Consider the following 26,868-nt stretch of genomic DNA (forward strand, 5'->3'; position numbering starts at 1 on the left):
AGGCTCCGAGTCGCAAATCTGTCTTAGACTGCATATGCTGTTGCCCCATCGTGGAAATATACTGACTAACTTTGACAGATCACTGCTGTCAAAAATGTCAGTTCTTCAAAATGTCTCGGATGCAAGCCTATTGAAATATATTTAAGGAATTTGAAAAAATTAAGTATAAGTAAAACTTCAAAATGTGCATGTTATTTAAAAGAAAACTAAAGTTAGAATAACTCTAACATTACATGGAGGAACTAAGTGCAAGGCGCTTTGATCCTTCCGTCAACATGTCATTCTTCTTTCACGGAGCTCAATGATAAGTTTTAGGCATTGACATCTGACCCCAGTTTGTCTCAGTCTTCAATGGTTTGCACGCCATGCTGGGCATCGGTCAGCTCAATCTGGCCTTCGTACTGATCAAGTAGTGTCTGCATCAGGAATGTTTGAAACACATCACTGAAGACATTAAAAGGGCATTGATTATGACTGGCAACAAGATAGTCAGACCATGTTCTTTATTTGAAAACATTGTGGGTCTAACATTTGATCATTTATGTGTCATAATAATTAATGCTTTCTGAGACAGTACAAGGGATCATAAAAAATTGAGACTGCAGACCGCTGTTCAATTATCATCTGGAGGCTACAAAATGCTTAATCATGTTACATTGAACTGAAAAACTATTTGAATATTCTGGTGTTGCTTATTTAAAATCAAGAATACAAGACGAGCAATTCACAAAGTCACACGGCATCATAAACATCATCAATCAAAAACCTCCCACTATTAGCATCAATAGAAATGGTACAAGTCACTTCCACAACCTTCAATATGCTTTCCAAATGGCTTTTTTGTTAGAACTTATAACTAATATCAAAGCAAAGTCTTGCAGACCCCAAACCAAAATTTTATATGAATGAATACAGATGATACAACTCAATGACTAGGAGATCAAATTGTATGTGCAACATTATAAAATTACAGTTACAAATTCAAAGATCATTCCATGTTCAAAAGCTGTCATTAATTTATTCCTCCAAATGAGACATGGGTTAAGTCATGAAAATTTATTATGGTACTCAGAGGGATAAAGCAGAAAAGTAATGTTATGATGTGTGGCAAAAAAATACAGTTTGCAAGCTGAGATTTGGAAAAGAACAGAAAAAAATTGCAGAAATCATACATTATATTCATAAGAACCTTAAAGTGAAGAATGTTAAGGTGTCAAACTATTCCTCAATTGACTCGTTCACTATATATATGCATATTTCTTTCACCAGCCCCGCCCCCCCCCCAAAAAGAAAAGAATTTATATTGGTTATAAAACATCTGAAAGTATGTGCAGCTTTTTAATCATCTTTTGTTTTAGATATTCTGCTAAGTGAAAAATAACACACCAGTCACATCCAGAAAGTTTTGTTTCTCATACATGAGAATATTACTTTTGATAAGAAACAAAACTGTGAAAAGATAAAAAGGAATCCCTATACCTCAAATGATAATGCAATTCTTATTTATGCAGAGAAAATACAGTATGCAGTGAACCCTCCAGTACAATTGAGACAAAGGTTCTTATGTCAAGTATCAAAGGTCAATCATAAAGTAATGAAGTCAACGGATAAAATTGTAATTCCTGTGGTATACTGGTACATAGGGAAAAATAAGGCAAAAACAGTTGTTAAAACAACTACAAGCTGAAGACATTTCAAATATGCAACATCTAGAATTAAATGTGGTTTCTTAACAGAGTTCAAAAATTTTCTCAAGGTGTTCTGTACAATAAGCTAAATCTGACAGTGATATTTACAACTGTATGTGAATTACTAAGTCTATCAGCTAAAAAAAATTTTCTCAAAAAAAAAAAGAATTTATTGAGCAGGAAATTAAAACAAACTGAATGCTGGGCATTCCAAAAAGAACATTCATAATTAAAAAAAATTGAAAGATATAGGTTTCCAATTAAAATGTTCCTTGTCCCTAATGTCATTTGTCTAAGCACGTAGATGAAAATAAATGCAGCAATTTACGACTGATAGGATTGATATGGTCAACCCGATGCCAAATCAATATATAGATCAATGAAACATTACAATGAATATTAATTCTGAGGAAATATTTTCATTATGAACATAATATGGACTGTGTTTTTAAAGACATCATTTAAAAAAAAACTACAGAAGATGATTCTGTAACTCATACACAAGTGAATTTTTTGGACCTGACATCAGTTAACTAATATTTAATCAGTGACTACATTATTTCTTCACAACAGATGTTCCCAAAATGTTTCTGAGATTCAAATATAACTGGGATCTGTAAAATAAAACTGCAGCATAAAAATATGATCTGCAAACAGCAGTTCATTAGCTGCATTACTTTGCCCTGAGGTTTTCCTGATAAAACAAAAGTGAGGTTAATATTTAACTTTTTTTAAAAAAAATTTTTACATGAAAATATCACAATGACTTCAGGAGAGGGGCAAAAGAGCAAGGGCACTCCAGCAGTGAGAAGTTGCTCTGAGTTTTGAAGCTTTGTTATTTTTAAATTTTAAAAAATTTCCATAAATATATTCATACAATCCTAAAACTTTTATACAGATCAAATATATTAAATGTTTATAAAAATTCTCCCCCTTCACACATATACAAAAATATAACTTCACACACTGTCAGAGCTCTCATTTTTCAAAATTCTTTTTCGGGAACATCACTTCGTTACATACATTGAAGGATCAAGTTTATATTTCGACCCCTATATGATCCAATTATGGTTGCCATATCTTAACAAATACAGCATATTTATTCCTTAACTTTTTAGGTAAGTTTCTCCATGTTTGAAACTTTATCATTAATGGTACCCTCCCTATTAGATCATCATTTAAATGTTTTGAATACCTGTACTAGGGGGGGCGTGGCAAGATGGCGTAGGGAGCGGACGTGCATTCCCGGTCTCCCCCAGGCAGTTATATAAATACCCGTTTTAAGAATATTTCTTTTCTGTTAAAAGTCTTTGTTTTGTTTATCAATTGTTTTTAGTTTAAAATGGCAACAAAGATTAAGGAAAATAGAGTTCAAATACAGAACAAAACTACACTCTCCGACTTTAGAAGAAACTCGGCCTACTTGCCCAGACAGAACCACGGAGTCAAGGCTGGAATTTTCTTAAGAACGGAGCTCATTAATTGGACTGTCGGATAAGCTGGCCTTGGACACCTCTCTGAAAGATGTTTAAAATGGCAACAAAGATTAAGGAAAATAGAGTTCAAATACAGAACAAAACTACACTCTCCGACTTTGGAAGACACTTGGCCTACTTGCCCAGACAGAACCACGGAGTCAAGGCTGGAATTTTCTTAAGAACGGAGCTCATTAATTGGACTGTCGGATAAGCTGGCCTTGGACACCCTCTGAAAGATGTTTAAAATGGCAACAAAGATTAAGGAAAATAGAGTTCAAATACAGAACAAAACTACACTCTCCGACTTTGGAAGAAACTCGGCCTATTTGCCCAGACAGAACCACGGAGTCAAGGCTGGAATTTTCTTAAGAACGGAGCTCATTAATTGGACTGTCGGATAAGCTGGCCTTGGACACCCCTCTGAAAGATGGTGATGAATATTGATTTGAAATGTTTTATGAAGATAAATTGCAGTAATTGGCATTGGTTGCCCGTGAGTTTTAAAAATCCAGACAACATTAAAGTTTATTAGTGATTTTTTTTGGATGGAATATCGGAAGGATGAATTTATTATCTATAAATACAGAACAAAATTACATTCTTGGACTTTGGAAGAAATTTGACCTATTTGCCCAGACAGAGCTGGAGTTGGTGCTGGAATTTTCTCAAGAACAGAACTTATTAAAGTTGATTTCGGACTCCTTTTTGAAAGATGGCGACGAATGTTGATTTGAAATATTTGAAATATTTTCTGAAGATAAACATATATATGGAACTCCTTGACTTGCAATAAGGTTTATTAGTGATTTTTTTTGGATGGAATATTGGAAGAGTGAATTTATTATCTGTGAGTATGCATACATTGCAAACAGATTTTAATAGTTTTGAAAAGGTTTTTTTTAAACTAAACAACAAGATCAGTTTAATATTGAGAAAATTGGAAAAAACGGAAACTTTATTATTAAATTTGGAAATTCAGTAGAAAGAAACTATGAACAAGATTGATGATTTTAAAAAATTAAAGTCGAAGGAGCAATGTCCAAGAAGAGTTAAAAATTTTGAATAAGTTTTTCTTGAAAATAAACAATAATTTCAACTTAACATTGAGAAGATTGACAAAGTGGAAAATTTGGTATTAAATTGGGAAACACAGAAGAAAGAACTTATGAATAACATTGATGCTTTAGAAGATCAAGACCGAAGGAATTATGTTCAAGAAAATTTTAAAAGATTTGACAAAAAAAACTTATTTTGAAAGTAAGCTACAAATTCAACTTGAGACTGAGAAGAATGGAAGATTCGGTGTTGAACTGGGATGTTCAGAGGTGTTTTAATTCAGTGGATGAAATTCAGGAAGACGAAAAAAAAATTAAAAAAAAACTTTTATTGATTGTAAACAATGTTTAACTCAGTGTTGGGAGGGTGGAAAGGGTGCAAAATTTAATATCAAGTTTGGATTTTCAAAAAAAAGTTTATGAATAAGATTGGTTAAATTGATGGACCAGGGTTTTATGGATATAAGAAATGATGATTTTTCGGTTTATACGTGTATTTTGTCTGCCTGGGCGGGGTGGGGGGGGGGGAGGGGGTGGTACTTCTGCTCCCGAAAGTCATATGCCACTTGTGGTTTATACCACACCCATTTGGGTTTTTGGGAATTAACCACCACAAGGTGGTTTCCTAAGGGGTTAGGGGAGGTGGGGGGGGGGGGGTGAAAATTTGAAAATTATTTAGTATCTATTATGTAATATTATACTAAGTCAATTTGAAATGAATGTATGGAGATACTATAAATAAATTTCAAAAAAAAAGAATACCTGTACTAGATTCGTCCAGCAAGTATGAATTAAACCCATCACAGAAAGTTATGTCTTGTCCATCCTGCACTATCTGTAAATATTCTCCCTGGCTTTGATTGTCAAATAATAACAGGAAAAGTCTCGTGCCATTATGTTGTATCTAACAGATATTTTAAAATGATAAAATAAATATTTCTCTTATTTTGTTCTTTCATCATGTTCCAAATCTTAAATAGGTTAACTTAAAAAGTACACATCAAATAAGACATTTCAGAGTACAATAAGAATTGGTGGAAAACACGCAAGAAAATAAAATGCACCACATCTTAAAGAGAGGAAGCAACTTGCTGTGGGGAAAAGCAAGTGACGTAAAATGATAGTTCTGTGTAAAAGTTATTGGCCTGAAATTTTAGTGTTGTTTCTCTTTCCACAGATGCTTCACAATTTACTATGTCACTCGAGGGAGGGATGGAGAACAAACAGTTCACAAACAGCTAAGAGAAAGAGTGACAGACAAAAAAACAAGAAAGTGAGTATTAAAAAAGTGAAAGCAGCACCTCTGGGTTGAACATGGACATTGAAATGATGAAAACTATCTCAAGGCTTGCCTTTAGAAGGAGGACCTGAGACACAAATCAGAAACTCATTCCTTCCCGGATCAGGAAAGGCTCACACATCATCGTCATTATAAATTTTAGATATCCAACTCATGATTCACAGTCACATCCTTCCTGCAACCAGTAGACTCTGCACTGAATGAGGGACGGGTTTTACTGCCTCCTAAAGTTGATAAGCGTGTTGTACTCACCAAAAAGTGATAAGTGCTGCACATTTGTGTAATATGCGCACCACATCCAACAAACTAGAAGTACTTTTTTTCCCAAACTGACACTAAGAGGTACACAGTCATGCATCAGATTTTTTTTCCTTTCATGAAGCTGACTCAACTGGCTATTCAAGTACAGTAGAATGTTCTTATTCTTTATACTTCTTGATCCGTGAACTTTGAAAGGAAGTGAAAGCAAGCAAGGGCATTCAGATGGCAAACTACATAAATCTAGGAACACATCTCAGCTTAAGTCTTTAGAACTAATACCCATGCATCCTACCACTAATTTAAATGTTTGGTAATGTTTTTGATATTTAATTTTAATAATTCCTTCACTGGAACAGAGAGGAAATAGAGATTTGCAATTCAGCACAGATCTAAAATACTATGATCCAAAATTAAAATCTGATCTGAAACATTTGGAGGAGCTTTGAAAATTCTAATAATTTTCTTTAATGCCTTGTATGGTACATCAGAAAATACATTGTGTCATAAAGGCTTGAAAATTGGGCAATGCAATACAAAGGTTTCAATGTTCTATTGCTTAGCTCAGATTTATATACAGTACATTGCACCACAGAATTTTAATCACAAAACCAACTGCATGATTACTGAATCTTTCACTAAGGTTATCAAATTTCTCTGAGGCAATCAAATTTCTTTGGACACCAGTGCACATATCCAGGTGGCCTCAATGTACAACAATTATTTTAAAGCCACTCCTGCACAATTTACTTGAAAATATACCCAAGAAAGCTTACATCTTGAATATGAGGCATGATTCAGCAAGACTTGCACTTGCCCTTCTTTCAAATCTCACTCCCTCATCAACATAGCCACAAATTCACGTCACCATCTTACAGCCCCAATAAAACACTTCAGTAACCAAAGGCAAACCTTGAAACCCAAACTGAGATTCCTTCTCAAACTGATTCCATCCCTCCCCTACTGAACAACTGTTCACCATATTCACTAATTCTGCTTATTCTGAAGCCTGTGCAAAGTGGGCATGGCCATTTTATTGCACGTGATATCTCGGGCCTAGTGTGTAAAATAATACTGCAGTATTGGCCTGCCAATACTGGTTTCACAAGTACTTCAAGCATGGTTAAATTTTATGTGAACCTGCTATATACTTTTAAGGTCATAAGATTTATTACAAATAAGGAACAGACCTTGACAATCAGAGGTTTCATATTATTACACAACCCATATGGTTGTTGGAAATTCCCTTTCAGTTCTGTTAAGATTTTCCACAGACTAACACACTCTTGTAAATGTCGTCCTTCTGGAAGTTTTCTTAAAACTAGCAGAAATTTCTCTCCTCCCTTACGTTCAGAAAATGACTAGAAATTTGCAAGCTTCAAGCATATACTTGAAATAAAGCACTTTAAATTTGTTTCTGGTCCATGACGATGCTCTTAAGAAATTAGATTTTTTTAACCTATATCTATAGCAGTAGGTCTCAACCTTTTTCTTTCCACTCAGATACCACTTTAAGTAATCCCTATGCTGTAAGTGCTAGTAAGGGATTGTTTAAGGTGGGATGTGAGTGGGAAGGGAAGGTAGAGAATCACTGCTCTAGATCCAATTGTTACTGAAATATTTTGCTTGAGAAAAATGGTCATTGACCCATTTCCTGTGGAGTTATGAAACCGTGCACATTACGAGTCAATTAGGTACGATTAAAACAGGGGTTTTCAAACTTTTTCTTTCCACACATACCACCTTAAGCAATCCCTTACTAATTACAGAGCACCTGTGGCATAGGGAATACTTAAAGTGGTATGTGAGTGGAAAGAAAAAGGTTGAGAACCACTGAAATTCTACATGAAAAAAAATTACATTTTTATTAAACAGTGTCTTAGATCTTGTTGTTTCAAATTACTTTTTTTATATGTATAAATAATAAATTAAACTGATTGATTATTAATTCATTTTATATGCATTGAAGTGGAGGAATAGAACACACACACACAAAAAAAAATCAAGATTGTGGCTCTATGGAGGAAATGTCCAAGAAGACAAGGGTGTGGTGGGGAAAAAAAAAGGAGTACTGCACCCATGATGTGGAAAGAATAAATTGCAAGGTTTGGGTAGAAGATTGTACTTGATGGAAAATGGACAGTGGAGATTGTTGAGGCAATATGATTCTGTAATACCTGTATACTAATATCGAGAGTAGGCGCATAGGAATGGCAGGTTAGCTGGAAAGTAAATAAGCTTTTTACTATTTCAACCCAATCCCAGAAAACCAGGAATTAATGCCTGATTAACTAGGTCAGTACTATTAAATGGATGGACCTATGGGTCTGAAAGTTCTATTTCTAGCAATATATATTTAATCTCTTTAATCCTTTCTATGTATCCTGTACTCTACAGTTTCTCATTGAAGTACCACCAGTACTTCCCACGAGGGAACCATTGGGAACTACACCAATTTCAATGGACATAAGTGGTCTGAGTAAGAAATAGGATATGCATAAATGTAACATTGAGTGTAAAATAGCAATGAATAACAATTTGGAAACAGTTGGGTGGTACATTAAAGACAAATTATATAGTTCAAACATGTAATGGACACTAAAGAGATTAAGATATCTTGTGCAGAAAATAGATTTTATCTACTAACTCAGTAAAACTTTCTGACCAAAAGGTCTAGAAATTTGACGATACCAAACCCATTTTGTAGGTAGAGAATAACTACCTCAGCAATCTAAAATGGCAGGCAAAACATGTACACCTGTCATCTGTAGAGATTAGACACATTAGTAAGGGTAGCAAGAGGTATTCAATCCCCCTTTTCTATCACACACATCAATCCCCATGAAAAAGCAAATAGAAGGTTCCATTTACAAAATTGGACAAATCTGTACACAGCCATTGTCCAATTGGCTTGGTTTGAGAACTTCAGCCAGATACTAATACAATACTTTTGGTTGGTTATTAAATGTAGAACCTGGTAATATTTCAAGTTTTAAATCTGTGCAACATTCACCAATCACTTCCTCTCTCTACTTCAATGATCTGATCACCTTTCCCAATAAACTCCTCTACTAATCCGTCAATACTGTTCATGGCTAATTTTCAGTAATACAAGTCCACAGTGAAAGGATTTTGACCAGTTCTCTCCATGAATGCTGTCTGACCCGATGAATTCCCGCTACACCCTCAGCTTCTCAGTGTTAGCCCAAAATTCAAATGGTCTTTAAAGTTCATTTAAACAGCTGGAAACATAGAGCAAAGTTGCAAGCCCTGGAGTCAGAGAGGTCTCCAGCCTACCAGATCTATTACTAGGTTCATTCCCTCTGTTCAGCTGATTAAATAAAAATGTTATCAATGTCTCAATATTAACAGCAGCTCGCTATAATATGCATTTTCAATGATTGTGGACAACTTTCTCAGGTTTCAATTTTATACCGGGATCAAATTATTAAAGTTTATGCAAAAGTAAAAATGTCAGATTAGAAAATTCATTATTAATAGCAATATGAAAACATCATTTTCTACATTTAACATCATTCTGTTTTCCTTGTAGATTTCTCTGCTTTGTACGTATGTATATGCAAACAACTCATTTTTGAGAGGGGATTTTCGACAATGCAGATTTCAGGATGAATGAATTACTTTGTTCAAAGATGGTTTGAGTTGTAAATGATCTTGGTTCATGGAAAAGAAAGTGAGGAAATAAACTCACTCAAACAATTATCTACTGGCATACAAGCCAATGAAGACATACAGATATGAAGCATAAAAAACAAACGATCCTCCACCCATAGATATGACAGAATCATGTTTTATTTACTATGCTAGAAATTAAATTGGCAAATTTTAAGGGATACTGGAATGTGAGGAGTCAAGCAAGTGCTCATTAGAAATGAAGTATTATGGGTTAAATCAGGGTGAAGGGATGCTGGAATGGGAGGAAGGGTTATAAAAGTATAATAAAATAAGGATCTTCAAAACAGGATAGCAAGTAGATAGCTTTAGCAAGTCTTGGGGATCCCTAACATCGAAGTACTCGAGATGGCAGAGGCCGACAGCATCGAGTCCACGCTGATGAAGATCCAGCTGCGCTGGGTGGGTCACGTCTCCAGAATGGAGGACCGTCGCCTTCCCAAGATCGTGTTCTACGGCGAGCTCTCCACTGGCCACCGTGACAGAGGTGCACCAAAGAAGAGGTACAAGGACTGCCTAAAGAAATCTCTTGGTGCCTGCCACATTGACCACCGCCAGTGGGCTGATCTCGCCTCAAACTGTGCATCTTGGCGCCTCACAGTTCGGCGGGCAGCAACCTCCTTTGAAGAAGACCGCAGAGCCCACCTCACTGACAAAAGACAGAGGAAAAACCCAACACCCAACCCCAACCCACCAATTTTCCCCTGCAGCCGCTGCAACCGTCTCTGCCTGTCCCGCATCGGACTTGTCAGCCACAATCGAGCCTGCAGCTGATGTGGACTTTTACCCCCTCCATAAATCTTCGTCCGTGAAGCCAAGCCAAAGAAAGAAAAGAACAAAGACATGATATTTCCTGGCTAACAAGTTTGCAGGAAGGCACATAAACTGATAAGAAGTTAGAATCCACGTGCGCAGAATTACCTAATGCTAAACCAATCCAGGAGGCAGAAGAATGTTGGGGGGAAGGTATCTCTGTACTGAAATGGGTGAGCCTCAGTATCTGTGTGTATTCCCAGGGTAAGGGGAAGCACCCAACTTTGCATTGTTGTAATAGTAGAATAAAAGTTCTTTGTTCTCAATTTCTGTCTGGAGCAAATTCTGTGAAGGTACTTCTGTTTCTCACACAATGAAAAGAAATTGTAATGCACCCAAGAACTGGAGGTACGATGAAAAGAGTGGAAACGACTTACTAATGAGAATTATTAGACATTATAATTCCAACAATAGTTGTCAGATAATAGCCACGAAGGTTAAAAGTTACTTAACCATTTAAGCTGAGTTTTCACCTTTGTCACCCAACAGCATTGGTTTGCCGACAGTTCCACCCAAAAGTCTGTCCCCCAACCCCAGCGAATGAGTTCTCGGGAATCAAGGATCGCTTTGATCAGAAATGACCGAAGTAAAAGGTCATTTTAAAACTCAGAGAAAAGCTCATCTGCGAAACTCAAATTACTTAGATCCTGACAAGTGCAAAGTTGAAGGAGCCGGGGTCTCTCCCCGGAATCACCCAAGAAGAAATCGGAGGTTGTCAATGGCTTTCGAAGCATTCGGTTTCTGGACTGGGGAGCTCAAGTCGGAGTGCCCCCCGCCCACCCCCGAAGGACGGTGCCCCTTTAAGACAGGGTCGGTCTCAGGTGACCCAACTGCGGTCCCAGCTCGCAAAAGGAGCGGAGGGTTCGCGGCACCAGATTCCCGAGGTGCAGTGAGTGCCCTCCACCACGGGGGCGCGACACGACGGGGGACGGGGGGTGGGGGGTGGTTTGTTCAGGAACAAACGACACATGGCTGAACAATAGGAGAAGAGGCAACATTTCAAGGCACTTCATTTACAAGTCTCCACTCCCCAGAGGGAAACATTCAAAGCCCTCCCCCTCCTCCATCTGTTACCGATCCCACCGGGTTCACGGTCTCGCACAGCCCCGAACACGTCCAGACAAAAGCAGCTTTCTGGTGATTAAAGTTTGGGGGGGGGGGGGGGGGGGTGCTTCTTAAAAAGTTGAATTGTGCGCCTCATTTCCTGACCTTGTGTCTGAATTCCCGGGCTACCTTCTTCTCCATGCTAGCGGGCTGGATGCGACAGGCACGACGAATAACCCGCCCCCTTTCCCTCTGGGAGTGGGAAAGGTCACACGTCCTGCACTTAGAACAGCATTCGGAGCTGGGACTTCAAATCCTACTCGTGGTTGAGCAAAAAAAATACAACTTTCAGCAAGATGTTACTGCACTTTCACAGTTTGATTTTGCATTTAAGCCTTTGACATTCATTTGCATAGGTTTATTTGAATAATGATTAATAATTAAAGGACATTACATGGAAATGCAATCCAGTTCAAGGGATGAACGTGCATTGCAAGTAGTTCTGCGAAGGCTTACTGGACTGTCATTTGAATAGGCAAATTGTTTTAACAGGATAAATTGGACAGGATAAACTGATAGCGATTACGAGAGGGAAAGGGACCCTCGTGAAGTTTCAGCACGTTTGTGGTTAACCACTGCTCTTGCTATGATTGGCTGCTACCGGCTGGACCCGCCTCCCCAGACCAATCCGACCCGCAGCATTGCTCCCCCCTTCCACTCTGCCTTCATCAGTCAATGAGGTTGATGGCTGTGCCAGTCAAGACCCCCATCAGTTTCACAACTTCAGTCTTTTGTCATTATTGATGGCGCATCACTGTTCTTCTGCCTCAGGCTTATAAATTGTGCACCATCTCAATCACATTCAGGAATGTTCATTGCTCAAGATCCCTCAGTTCTTTTTATTTGTCCTGCCCAAAAGCCTTTCTTTAGAGTGCATTTTACTTCATTACTCAGCGCTCCTGTACCAGTTGATTGATTTGATTTAGTGCCTAGATTTTTCTATCCTCCCTGTCACACATCACATAATGTTCTATCCTCCCTTTCACATGTAACAATTTTCTGTGGCTTGGATCCAGGATTGAGAAGTCGTGGCAATGTGTGCAGGAGAAAAAAAAGGTCTTCACAACATCATTGGTCCACAAATTGCATGTTTTATTTTCAAAAGCCCAGTCCTACAAGTAAGATGCATTCAAATGTGCACCAGGTAGTAAAACGGACAGAAATGTACCCAAGTCAAACAACCAATATTTTCCAGCAGTTCTAAGTCGACTAACACTTAGGAGCACCCGGATGTCAAGAAGAAAAGGTCCGAAACAATGGGAAGGTTCTTCACATGTGTTAGATGTGGGGAGGGAAGAAATGCATTAAAAATATTAAAAAGAATCTGACTGGAATAATAGAAGGCAGGAAACAGAGTGCTGCTGGGGAAAAGGACTGGTGATGTGTTGATACCAACACCAAGATGTGCAGGAAATAAAACTGGCAGCTGGTGGAGAGTAATAACTGGGGTTCAGGGAAGAAGAAAGGGTTTAAAGTGGAAGAATCTGTGTATTTTGCAACACATACAAACATCTGCAGCCTTAAATACTTAAAAGCACCATATGTGCTTATGGTATAGGTTTTTATCCCTTCTTCAGAAAAGTTCTTGTACAGTTATTTTGAATAGTATTGAACAACATTTAAAATGTGTATTAAAATATCTTTTCTTATTTAAATGTAATGTTTAATATTACATGATAGGGATGGTAAAGTGCAACTTAGATATTAATATCCATTTTGATTTGTGTACATTTTTATAAGTAAAGACATTATTTATTAATATTATGACCAATTGTTATGTGCTGCACATCGCCATCTGCTGGAAAATAAAGTGCAACAGCTTTTATTTTGTTTGAATGGTTACTTGTTCCATGCGATAGCAGTATTAAAATTAATATGCCTATGGTATGTGCTTACCTCTATAACTATATAGTTATAGACAACTATATCAGACATACTCATGCACACATGCATATACAGTATACACACATATCTTTCTTTCTTCTTTCTTTGGCTTGGCTTCGCGGACGAAGATTTATGGAGGAGGTAAAAAGTCCACGTCAGCTGCAGGCTCGTTTGTGGCTGACAAGTCCGATGCGGGACAGGCAGACACGGTTGCAGCGGTTGCAGGGGAAAATTGGTTGGTTGGGGTTGGGTGTTGGGTTTTTCCTCCTTTGCCTTTTGTCAGTGAGGTGGACTCTGCGGTCTTCTTCAAAGGAGGTTGCTGCCCGCCAAACTGTGAGGCGCCAAGATGCACGGTTTGAGGCGTTATCAGCCCACTGGCGGTGGTCAATGTGGCAGGCACCAAGAGATTTCTTTAGGCAGTCCTTGTACTTTTCTTTGGTGCACCTCTGTCACGGTGGCCAGTGGAGAGCTCGTCATATAACACGATCTTGGGAAGGCGATGGTCCTCCATTCTGGAGACGTGACCCATCCAGCGCAGCTGGATCTTCAGCAGCGTGGACTCGATGCTGTCGACCTCTGCCATCTCGAGTACTTCGACGTTAGGGATGAAAGCGCTCCAATGGATGTTGAGGATGGAGCGGAGACAACGCTGGTGGAAGCGTTCTAGGAGCCGTAGGTGGTGCCGGTAGAGGACCCATGATTCGGAGCCGAACAGGAGTGTGGGTATGACAACGGCTCTGTATACGCTTATCTTTGTGAGGTTTTTCAGTTGGTTGTTTTTCCAGACTCTTTTGTGTAGTCTTCCAAAGGCGCCACTTGCCTTGGCGAGTCTGTTGTCTATCTCATTGTCGATCCTTGCATCTGATGAAATGGTGCAGCCGAGATAGGTAAACTGGTTGACCGTTTTGAGTTTTGTGTGCCCGATGGAGATGTGGGGGGGCCTGGTAGTCATGGTGGGGAGCTGGCTGATGGAGGACCTCAGTTTTCTTCAGGCTGACTTCCAGGCCAAACATTTTGGCAGTTTCCGCAAAGCAGGACGTCAAGCGCTGAAGAGCTGGCTCTGAATGGGCAACTAAAGCGGCACACATATACATGCATACAAATACACACACACATATATATACACACATTTTTACATATACACATTCAAATATATACACACACACACAAATAACATGCATAGATTATCAGCTGAAAGAACAATCTCAACCTATATTCATATTTCCATGCAGATTATATAATGAAAATATTTTAGAATTTGTTCCTTGTTCTTTTCTGATTCAGCAGCAAGAGGCTTTCGCAAAAAAATGGAGGCATGTTACAAGTTGACGGTTTTTAAAACTGTTTTTATGATTATATAACAATTTAGAAAATACTTTACTAAGATACAGAAGTAAAATACTTATCAACCACTCTAATGCCGTCAGAATCCCAAGGTATAAACCTCGCTCTCTACCCCTTCCTCCTGCATCAGCCTGTTCGCACTGATCCCTGGCATGGTCACAGACCCAGTCCAAGGTAAAATTGCAACTTGCATAAAGGATTTTCCCCTTTCATAACCTCTGACAGCATTTTTTTTTGTATGCATGTATACACACATATATATACCTTAATATACAAATAAATACACAAGCACACCTATATGTATCTACACGCACAAATACACACATATACAGTGCCCTCCATGTTTGGGACAAAGACACTTTTTTCCTTTATTATCCCCTGTGCTCTAGTTATAAATTTGTAATCCAATGATTCGCATGTAATTAAAGTGCATATTCCAGATTTTATTCAGTTATTTGTATACATTTTGTTCCTGTAGAAATTACAGCACTTTATATACATAGTCCCCTGTGTAATATGATACACAGAGCACCATAATGTTGGGACATTTGGGTTCAAAAGCGTTTGTGATTACTCAGGTATGATTAATTTTACTTTGTTGCTTCAGGCATCAGAGAACTGGGCTTGGTTCTAAACTTCTGATCACTGTTGGAGTCCATAGTTGCCATTTTTCAACATGAGGACCAGAGTTGGGCCAATAAAAATCAAAAAAGCCATTATGAGGCTGAAAAACAAGAATAAAACAGTAAGACATCACCCAAACCTTAGGATTACCAAAATGAACCATTTGGAACATCATTAAAAGAAAGGGTACTGGTGAGCTCAGTAATTGTAAAGGAACTGATATTCCAAGAAAGTCCTTCACTGCTGATATAATCATATAAAGCATAGAACAGGCCAGTTTGGCCCTACTAGTCCTCGCTGGAACAAATCCTCACCCTCCTAGTCCCACTGACCAGCACCTGGTCCTTACCCCTCCAATCCTCTCCCCTCCATTAATTATCCAGTCTTTCCTTAAATGTAAATAACGTTCCTGCTTCAACCACCTCCGCCGGAAGCTTATTCCACATCCCAACTACCCTTTGCGTGAAGAAATTTCCCTTCATGTTCTCCTTATAATTTTCCCCTTTCAATCTCAAACCATGGCCTCTGGTTTGAATATCCCCCACTCTTAATTGAAAAAGCCTATCCACGTTGACTCTCTCTGTCCCTTTTAAAATCTTGAACACGTCCATCAAATCCCCCCTCAATCTTCTACGCTCCAGAGAAAAAAGCCCCAAGCTGCTCAACCTTTCCCTGCAACTCAAACCCTGACATCCTGTCAACATTCTCGTGAACTTTCTCTGCACTCTCTCTATTTTGTTTATATCCTTCCTATAATTTGGTGACCAAAACTGCACACAGTATTCCAAATTTGGCCTCACCAATGCTTTGTACAATTTCATCATAACATCCCAACTCTTGAATTCAATACTCCGATTTATGAAGGCCAACATTCCAAATGCCTTCTTCACCACTCTATCTACCTGAATATCAACTTTGAGGGTACTATTTACCATAACTCCTAAATCCCTTTGTTGCTCTGCACTCCTCAATTGTCTACCATTCAATGTATATGACCTATTTAGATTTGCCTTTCCAAAATGCAACACTTCACTCTTATCTGTATTAAATTCCATCAGCCATTTTTCAGCCCACTCCTCTAGCTTTCCTATATCTCTTTTTAAGCTATGGTAATCTTCCTCACTGTCCACAATACCACCAATCTTTGTATCATCTGCAAACTTACTTATCCAATTCACCACCCCTTCTTCCAGATCGTTAATATATATAACAAACAATAGTGTACCCAGGACCAATCCCTGAGGAACTCCACTAGTTACCGGCCTCCAATTTGACAAACAATTTTCTACCACTACTCTCTGACACCTCCCATCCAACCATTGCTGAATCCATTTCACTACTTCCTTATTTATACCTAATGCCTCCACCTTTTTACCTAACCTCCTGTGGGAAACTTTGTCAAAAGCTTTACTAAAGTCTAAATAGACAACATCCACAGCCTTCCCTTCATCAATCTTTTTTGTAACCCCCTCGAAAAACTCTATAAGGTTTGTTAAGCATGATCTACCCCTGACAAAACCATGCTGACTACCACTTATCAATCCTTGTTCATCCAAATATTTGTAAATGCCATCCCTCAGAACACTTTCCATCAACTTACCCACCGCAGACGTCAGGCTCACAGGTCTATAATTTCCAGGCTTGCATTTGGACCCTTTCTTAAACAGTGGAACAACATGAGCCACCCTCCAATCCTCTGGCACTACCCCCGTGACCAGTGACATCATAAATATCTCTGTTAATGGCCCCACTATCTGTACACTAGCCTCCCTGAGTGTCCTTGGGAATACTTTGTCTGGACCCGGAGATTTGTCCACCTTTATCTTTTTTAACACTGCCATCATTACCTCCTCGGTTATCCTTAAATGATTCATGACCTCCCCACTATTTTTTCTTTACTTCAACTGGTACAATATTTTTTTTTCCCTAGTGAATACCGAGGAAAATAGATCATTTAAAATTTCCCCCATCTCCTCTGACTTCTCACATAGCCTACCCTCCCTATCTACAAGGGGTCCAATTTTATCCCTCACTAACCTATAGAAACCCTTTGGATTTATTCTTACTCTGCCTGCCAAAGCCTCTTCGTGCCTCTTTTTGGCCTTTCTAATCTCTTAAGATTTTTTCTACACTCCTTGTAGTCCTCCTTCAATTTCTCATCACCCTGCTGTTTATACCTCTTGTATACCTCCCTCTTTCTCCTAACCAAATTTCTAATATTCCTCGAAAACCAAGGCTCCCTATGACTTCCAGCCTTTCCTTTGATCCTCACTGGGACATATCTACTCTGTACTCTCAAAATTTCTTCTTTGAATATTCTCCATTTTCATTTACATCCTTTCCCGAAAAAAACATGTCCCACTCAATACTCCCCAAATTCATTCTTATTCCTTCGAAATTTGCTTTTCTCCAATCCAGAACCTCAACTTTAGGCCCTTCTTTGCTCTTCCCTAAAATTACCCTAAAGCTAATAGAGTTGTGATCACTAGACCTAATTTGTTCTCCAACATTAACCTCAGACACTGACCTATCTCGTTCCCTAACAGGAGATCCAGTATTACACCGTCCTGAGTCGGTTCCTCTACGTATTGATTAAGAAAACTATCTTGTACACATTTGACAAACTCTAGCCCATCCAGCCCTCTTACTGTATGGGTATCCCAATCAATGTGAGGGAAGTTAAAATCTTCCATGATCACTACCTTATGTTTATTACACATATATGCTATCTCCTTACAAATTTGTTCCTCCAATTTTCTTGGCCCATTTGATGGTCTATAATACACTCCTATTAGTCCCCTCATGCCTCCTCCAACCCTCAATTCCACCCAAATAGCCTCACTGGACAAACCATCCTGCCACCTCACGGCAGTAATGTCCTCCTTCACAAGGAGAAGAATTCTCATCATCATGAAGAAAAATCCCTAAATGTATGTCCACAGATCAGAAACACTCTTCAAGAGGTAGATATGGATATTTCTGCAGAAGACTTAATGAACAGAAATACAGAGATTCTTCTGCAGGATGCAAACCACTAATTAACTACAGAAAGGATGGCCAGATTACAGTTTGCCAAGAAGTATTTAAAAGAATTCAGGAAAATGGTCTTGTGGACAGATGTGTCCAAGATTAACCTGTATAAGAATGGTGGCAAGAGCAATATGTGGAGGCATAAAGGATCTGCCCAAGATCCAAAGTATACCACCTCTGCCATGGTTTACATCTTGCAGTGTAACCTCTCTATCTGTATATATTTTGGTTTGACCATGTAGAAATTACAGCACTTTTTTATAGATAGTCCCCTCATTTCAGGGCAACATAATATTTGGGACATAGAAATGGTATGTATATTAAAGCAGACATGTTTAGTACATAGAACATATGCCCTTGCATATGATTACTGCTTGAAATCCGTCATTCATAGACATCACCAGGTATCTTCTCTAGTGAGGCTCTGCCAGGCCTCTACTGCAGCCATCTTCAGCTCCTGCTTATTTCAGGGGCTTGTCCCCTCAAGTTTTCTCTTCAGCATATGAAAGGATCGCTCAATTGGATTTGGATCGGGTGACGGACTTGACCATTCAAGAATTTTCCAGTTTTTAGTTTTGAAAAACTCTTTTGTTGCTTTAGCAATATGTTTGGGATCATTGTCTTGCTGTCGGATGAAGCGCCGTCCAATGAGTTTGGAGGCATTTACTCAAATTTGAGCATATATTTCTATACACCTCAGAATTTAGTTTGCTACTGCCATCATTGCGAAGACAAGTCCACCAGTACCTCTGGCAGCCATACATGCCCAAACAATAACACCCCCACCATCATGTTTCACAGATAAGGTGGTATGCTTTGCATCTTGGGCAATTCCTTTACACCTCCACACTTTGAGAAGTATAATACATCAACCACTCTAATTTAATGCTGAGGGAATCCCAAGGTATAGACCTCGCACTCTACCCCTCCTTGTAAGTTTCAATAGCACTTTCTTTTTGGAAATAAAATCTGGAGAATTTATTGAGAATATGCTGGTAAAGTGAACTCTTTATAAACAATTTCCTAACATCCAAAAATTTGTTTGGTGCACATCTCCTCCAACAAGTTTAAAAAGTGAATACAGTGGTCCTTTAAGTTGTTGTCAAACCTAAAGAACCACTTGTTTAATTTGTTGCTCATAATTAGGATGTGTGGTGGAAAGTGTGCTGACCGGCTGCATCATGGTCTGAGGACATCATTACCCCTGAGCATAAAAGACTGTGGACACAACCCAGGATATCACAGGAGAAACCTACAGGGAATGCTACTATCGGAGAACAGCAGCAATCATCAAGGACCTACACCACCCAGCACATGCTCATTTTTCCATCATGAGGAAAGAGGGTATGGTGCCACAAGACTCACACCACATCACCAAGTTTAAGAACACCTGCTACCCCTCCACCATCAGACTTCTCAACAACAATTGGGGCTCATTTAAGGACTCTTACTTTTGCACTTTATTGATTTTTTTTTCTCTATCTCTAACTTACAGTTGTTTACAAGTCTTTATTTGTTTACATTTGGATGTTGAGTAGATTTTTTTTGCACTACCAATAAATGGTAATCCAGACTCGCTTGCAGGTAAAAGAATCTTAGGGTGTTTGTGAGGTCATATATGTACTCAGTGACAGTAAATCTGAACTTTGAACTGCTTTCCTTTAGAAAGGATATATTGGTCTGAGAGTGTACATAAAGGAAATTCATCATCTTAATTCTGTAGAATAGATAATGGGCTTAGCCGTGGCAGATAGATTAAGCTGATGGCAGTATACTTGCTAGAGTTTAGAAGAGTGAGAGGGGATCTTGTGGAAATGTAAAATTATGAAAGGAATAGGTAAGTTCGAAGCAGGACAGTTGTTTCAACTGTCAGGTGCTATCATCAACGGTTCAATGATGATCCTTCCACTCCATCCAGACCCTCCTGGAGAATGACACCCCATAGCCACAGGTTGATGTTCATCGGCTTCATTCTTCAGAGGATGGTGGAGAAGCTGTTTTTGCTGGGATTCAATACCCCTCTGTAACTGGATTCTGGACTTCCTAATGGAAAAACAAATGTCCACGTTGGCTGCAGAGCATTGAGTTCCATCGCAATGAGCACAACCCTCAGGCTGTGTGCTCAACCCTCAGGACCGTATCCTCAACTGCAATGTCAGATCCAGCTCTAGTAGAATAATCATGTTTCCAGATGACACAACAGCAATTGGACTCATCAGCAACAGCGATGAGTTGTCCTACAGAGCAGAAGTGGAAAATATCTGATATGGTGTGAGAAAACTACCTGAGTCTCAACGTGGATAAGACAAAGGAGATGATTGTGGACTTCAGGAGGACCATGGACAGCCACCCTCCACGAAACATTAAAAGCTCTATAGTGAAGAGAGTAGAGTGCACTGTTCCTCTGAGTCCACATAAAATGTGACCTATCCTGGTCACACATCATCTCCTCACTTGTCAAGAAGGCGCAACAGCGATTTCACTTTTTGAGAAGACTGAGGCAGGTAAGGCTACTGGCCTCCATCCTGTCATGAAGTCTATCGAGAGTGTCCTGGCTACCTGCATCACAGTGTGCTGTAGAGCAGTTCCCAAACTTTTTCGGCCTGCCGCCCCCTTGGCCTCCAGGCCACATCTGAGCACCCCCCTGCCCCACATTCAACAGTGGTGGAGGAGGGAATACCAGTGATGCCAAGGGGTTGTAGTGGTGGCACTGAGCGGGGTGGGGGGGGTTAATGGCAGCGCTGAGCCGGGTGGGGGTAGCGGTTAGTGACAACGCTGAGTGGAGTGGGGGGAATAGTGGCAGAGCTGAGGTGGGGGGGAGTGGCAGCACTGAAGGAGGGTGGTGGCAGCATTGAGAGGGGGGTTTTAGTGGCGGCGCTGAGAGGGGGTTTATTGGCGGGGCTGAGAGGGGAGTTGGCGGCAATGCTGAGAGGGGATTGGTGATGATGCTGAGAGGGGGGTTTAGTGGTGGCATTGAGTGGGGGTTGGTGGTAGCACTGAGAAGAGGTTAGTGGCAGTGCTGAGAGGGGGGGGGGTTAGTGGTGGCGTTGAGTGGGGGTTGGTGGTAGCACTGAGAAGAGGTTAGTGGCAGCGCTGAGAGGGCGGTAATGATGCCAATACAACATGGCAGCCAACGAGACCAGTTCTCGTGAGAACGCCTTGTTGCTACTTATTTGCTGACTACTGCCACCCCGGGTCTGGCCAGAAAATTACTGCACTGGCTTTTTCATTAAACTTTGCAGCAAACTGAATGATAACAAGATGGAAGGTTCAGACTGCCCTCTTTTTCCTCACCGCCCCGTTGGATCTTTCCAGCACCCACAGGGGGGTAATAGTGCCCACTTTGGGAACCACTACTGTAGAGCATTGGATCAGAGGTCAATCCATAGGACCATAAGACCAGAAAAGAGAATCAATGGGGTCTCCCTTCCACACTCCCCTTCCCCCCCACACTTCCATTGGCGTGATCTATTAGGATCATTGTTTGCAGAAGGTGCACAAAATTGTTCAGGACTCCTACCACCCTGCACACAACATCTATCAGCTGCTCCGATCAGAAAAGAGATACAGGAGTATCAGAGCCAGAACCACCAGGCTGAGAAATCGATTCTTCCCATGGTCAGTGAGACTGCTGAATGACTGAAATGAACTGCTCATACAAATCTTCTGAGACTCTACTATTTATTAAATTATTTATTTATTTTATATATATATATATATATATATATTTATACTGCATTATGTATTAGTTGTCTGTATGTGTATTATGTCTGGATGTGGGTTGTATGTTTTTGCACCGAGGACCAGAGAATGCTGTTTCATTGGGTGGTCCTCATTCAATCGGATGACAGAAAACATGAACTTGAAGGTGATACAAGAACTTGGAGACATAGCTTCAAAAATCAGGGGAGTAGATTTAAGGTAGAAATAGTAAGAACTAGTTTTCCCAGAGAATGGAGGATTTCTTGAATACAAGGGAGCAGTAGAGGTAGCTTCATCACACATTTTTATGTGGTAGGGAAATTAAGGATTACAGGACAAAGGCAGGAAAGAGGATCTTGAGTCTACTACTGCCAGATCATCCATGATCTTGTTGCATGATGGAGGAGGTTAGATGGGCCAGTTTACTCCATCTCCTGTTTCTGATTTTCTTTTTTCTAACAGACATTGTTAATTTGAACATATCTGCCAAAAATGAGTATGTTTACAACCTCAACAACACTTGATAATTTGTACCATTCCATGCTCCCCTCATACCTGTACTTGCATACAAGGAAGAACAATGTAGGAGAGGTGAAAGAATGCACTGTGGACAGCTGGAATGGAACAATTGGGTTGGGACTATTGACCTCTTTTTGCTTGTCTATTATCAATTTGCACTGATGGCAATATAAACTTCAAAAAGTTGTAGCTAGTTCTTCCTTTTGAAATTGTTAATCATAACTTTAAAAAGTAATTGAAATGTCCAGCCTAAAGTCAGTTTTGTTATTGTTACCTGGTATTTTGGAAAGTCAAAGATTGACATCCTTTTAATTAGAAAGGATCTAACTAGTCTGTTTTCGTACATGTGATTAAAATTATATGATCTACAACAGCCATTCTCAACCTTTTTTCAGCTGTGCCCCCCGCCCCCAGGACTTTGCTCAGACTTTATGGGCCCCCTTCCCAATGAAGCAATCAAGTTTTGGTTTTTGCTACGCTTCTCTCCTACTGACTACATAAAAAATAATTATGTTTACATGAGGTGAAAATAAAAGGTTTTGTACTGTGGGCCCTGTTGAGAATGGCTGATCTACAACATCTATTCCCTGTATATTAAATTTATCAGATAAATCTTCAAATTATTCTACAAAAACAGTGCATAATAATGCTGGATTACATTGAATTTTAGCTGGTGCGAGAAATAAAAACTGACTCTTGTTCCATAGAATTATGTAGCAGGCAAGTTTAACTCTCTGAACTGCCAGTCAGTGCCAGTAGTGGAAAACTCAAACATTCTATATGGTGTATTTATCATTGCCTTTAACCCAGCCACTTTATGAACACTGACCAATTATATCAGAATGTCATGTCCAATTAGGACTAGTAAGCACCATGATTTAGCTACTGAACCAATTTTAAATTCACTATTTAAAAGCATGACATTTTGGTGGATTTTGAAATTTGCTGTTCAGCAAAGGAAAATAATTATAACTGCTGATTGAGGTTGGCACTTGGGTAAAGTGACTCGTTATTTGTGTAATTCTAAAGGCTGCAGGTCCCATGTGCAGTCAATTTCACCCTTTGACAGAAAGAAGAAACCCATGTTGCAAGCTTCTGATTTTTAAAGATGAGTGTTATTTTGGAACAGGATGCAAAACCTCACAGATTTCTTAACATTTTTACAGACTCAGAGGCACCTTGAGTCCAAACTATAAACAGAACTAATGCTCTCAACTAAGGCCCAGAACAATGGACTGTTTACTCAAGCAAAGACATCTGGTGAGAAGGGTCATGCTTCTGGGACATTGAAACGGAAAGCAGTATTGATCAAGCAAGTATACTAAAAATACAGAGTTGGAATGGCTCTGTGAAATGAACACTATGCTGTTTGTAAGCTGTCATATTATTAGTAATTATTACTTAAAATATTGTTTTAAAAGTAACATTGTCTTGGTGAATTTCTATTGCTGCTGGCCTATGTTGTGTCCACTACCTGTGCCATTGAAAAGAGCAAAATGCCTTTTCACAGTATTTTTCAGAAGCAATTTATTAAAATAATTTTGAGAAGCCAATGAAAGCACAAAAATTCTGATGTTATTCAATGCATTTATCACCAACTCCTCTTGCAGGGGATAGCTATACCTTTTTAATCAGTGAACATCTGAATGTCCCCATCCGTCCAGCCCCTGACAATATTGATAGTCACCTTTTTGCAATTTCATGCCTCAGTTTTAACAAATTCTGTTGATTGAGTGACTCATTCCATCACTGTCCACCTTAAAACTACTGTTTCGTGTAGAAGAGCCACAGAACACAGGGATGGAGTGAGAAAAGACCAGCTTCCATTATTTCATGCATGACAGAAAGGCAGAATGCTTGGCCATAGGTGACAGGGAGATGTGGGGTCTCAGAACTACCTCGTGACACTGTTCAAAAATCAAATAACTGGATTGCATATGATTTTAGGACAAACTTGTAGAGGCCCAATTATTTCTTCTGGACCATAAACCCTCCATAACTTAGAACCCTTTCCCAGATTGCATTTTCACATGAGAGCCCTTTACCTGGGCTTCCGTTGTATGGTCTTATCTCTCCCTTGAGCCCACTGTGCGGCCAGCGAATCCTCCCCGCCACCACGCCATTACCTTTTGATAGGCCCTTGCCATTTTCAACCTTGCTCCACTTGATCCAAAGTAAAATCCATCACAGGCTTCCACCTGTATTCAGCCGGAATCCTCTTGGGATTGTCTGATCTTGGAAGTGAAGCAGGCACAGGACTGGTCAGTGCTTGGAGAGGAGACCATCTAAGAACACCAGGTGCTGTAGGTTTATATATAAGGGGCGCTGGACCAAGTGGCGACTCCCTGTCTGCCTTACTGTGGTTAACATGAAGTTAAAGAATTTCATGTATGTTACATTCTAAATGCAGTATTACGTAACAATAAGAGAACCATGACCTTTCTTTTCGGTAGGTATGCGGGGAGAGCTCCAGAAAGCAAGAAAGCAAGCGGGCGGCGGAGGTGAGTGGGCAGCTCACAACTCCGCGTACCTCCTGGGCGCCAGTGGCCGTTCCCCCTCTCCACTTCCTGGGCTGGACGGAGCCCCACCGTCCGGTGCAGACGGCTGCCCTTTCCCCGCTCGCCTCACCGCTCTCGTTCGCGGAAGCATCGCCTCCCCCAGATCTCTCCCGTCCACTGCCCCCCCCCCCTCCAAATATGATAATGCGATTACTCGTGTGTCCTGCACGGTTTTTTCAAACCATTTCCCTGTAAAATGTCTGCATGCAATCTGGAGATGGTTATTTATGTGCTGAACCCATCGCCAATTCTTGTTGGAGATGTGATGAACCCAGAGGAAATTTTGTGCTGTCAAATCAATTGCAACATTTTCTTATCTTTAATACGGCAGATGCACCGATTCAGTATCAAAAATCAGATGTAGGTCGTGAAGGGTGGAATTTAAAAAAAAGATTCCACAAACGTGGCAAGGAAATTGTTACATATGTTAAACAGTTGCAATTTCTACCGGTAAAGATGGAAATAAATAGGGTACAACGCAACTTTCCGATTGCACAGGTCGTGGACCGCATTCGTTGCGCTTAGATTCGTTGGTCTTACGAAATGACTTGGGGCTTTGATTTGCATATGCACCACCTCTTCACGAGTTGGCAGAAAAGCGGGCTCAGACCGAAACCTCGGCAGCGGAGCCGACCGACCTCACCGCGATGAGCCGCTAACGTCCCCAGCACCGCCAACGGCCCCGACCATTCGCAACAATCTTCCTCTGCAAGGTGGCCCCCATGGAGCTCTCATCCCAGAGCAGAATAAAGATACACTTTTCTTCCAGTCTGTACTGTTTGGTAATATTAGCATCGCAAGGTGAGTTTGTAAATAGCCCTCTTGGAGAGTGAGATTGATCACTCATTTACGTATTTCCACATATTCCTTTGAACAAAGTTATTCTCTTCTTGTTTTGCTGGGGGAAACAAAGTCATGTGAACTTGTTCTTTTCTTTCCCTTCCCAGTGCCGGGTTCCTGGAGTGTGAACGACGAAAGCTCAGCAAAGTAAGGTCATTGGAAAGCGGCGAAGTGGCCTTGGAGCAGATCAATGTGCAATTTAAACCGTAGATTAAATAAAGTGTAGCAAGCTCATCTGTAACATGTATCCGAGTGCATGAAGACGGTGTTTAACATGTTCGTGATGATTTCTGTACGTGGCTGGGGTTCACTATTTTGCATGAAGAATCTAAGCTTCTCCTCGCATTCCTTTCGCAGCAGCGCGCAGTCCATGACCAACGAAGGTGCAGTTTACCTGTAAAGAACAAACCTATCCTTGTTCTCTCTCTCTCTCTCTCCAGGAATGGCAGCGGTCTAGCACAGAAACGAGATCTCATTTTCCAGGGGGAGCAGGTAGGGTCTCTCTTTCTCTCCTTCAGTCGTCCCCGCAGTTCAAGTGGAATGCAAACAGTTGCGGCACATTTTGGAAAATAAAAGAACAAGCGAGCTTGGAAGTTGAGCGGCTATTCGATTCCACATGCATTGGGGCATGGATTTGATTTATTTGAGTGTCTGCAGTAACGATTCATTGTAATCCAGTTACACTTTCTAATGCATTATTTGCCGTCTGTTATTTAAAAAAAGCTGTAAAAATACTTTAATGAAGATATTGTCGTTTCAAGAAACGTGTAATTTTAGGTAGCTTGCCAGACAAAAGTGCAAACGAGCAATTGCAAGCAGTGGGATGGCAGCACTCCCCCCCCCCCCCCCCCCCCACACACACACAACAGGAATGCTGACACGGGGGCACAACGAGTCCATTAACAGCAAATTGTTATACGGCTTTCGGAACAATTGAAATAATTTACGTTTGGGCGAGAACCAAAAGGAGACTCGCTG

At 40.1% G+C, this 26,868-nt stretch overlaps 2 protein-coding genes and 1 long non-coding RNA gene across 10 annotated transcripts in view; 2 read left to right on the forward strand and 1 right to left on the reverse strand.

The window, feature by feature from the left end:
- ush1c (Usher syndrome 1C) overlaps positions 1-24,840 on the reverse strand; it is a 171,668-nt gene extending 146,828 nt beyond the window's left edge. For 2 of the 8 annotated variants that reach the window (XM_069898463.1, XM_069898445.1), the window contains exon 1: positions 11,495-11,616. In XM_069898463.1, the coding sequence (XP_069754564.1) occupies positions 11,495-11,530 (36 nt within the window). In that variant the 5' untranslated portion in view covers positions 11,531-11,616. Of the gene's footprint in view, positions 1-11,494; positions 11,617-24,618 lie in introns of those variants that run through there. The other 6 variants (XM_069898454.1, XM_069898439.1, XM_069898468.1 and 3 more) reach the window with 6 other exon arrangements.
- LOC138751424 (uncharacterized) lies at positions 2,910-10,480 on the forward strand. Its single transcript, XR_011349912.1, has 3 exons — positions 2,910-4,423; positions 5,399-5,494; positions 9,333-10,480. It is a non-coding gene; the product is annotated as an uncharacterized lncRNA (long non-coding RNA).
- A 107-nt stretch (positions 24,841-24,947) lies between the features above and the next one.
- The window catches only part of otog (otogelin), a 190,090-nt gene continuing 188,169 nt past the window's right edge, over positions 24,948-26,868 (forward strand). Inside the window, exons 1-4 of the mRNA XM_069922075.1 lie at positions 24,948-24,993; positions 25,382-25,500; positions 25,868-26,037; positions 26,331-26,382. Coding sequence (XP_069778176.1) covers positions 24,948-24,993; positions 25,382-25,500; positions 25,868-26,037; positions 26,331-26,382 — 387 coding nt within the window. The remainder of the gene's footprint in view (positions 24,994-25,381; positions 25,501-25,867; positions 26,038-26,330; positions 26,383-26,868) is intronic.

The sequence above is a fragment of the Narcine bancroftii genome, chromosome 1 (genome assembly GCF_036971445.1).
Source record: "Narcine bancroftii isolate sNarBan1 chromosome 1, sNarBan1.hap1, whole genome shotgun sequence".
NCBI lineage: Eukaryota > Metazoa > Chordata > Chondrichthyes > Torpediniformes > Narcinidae > Narcine > Narcine bancroftii.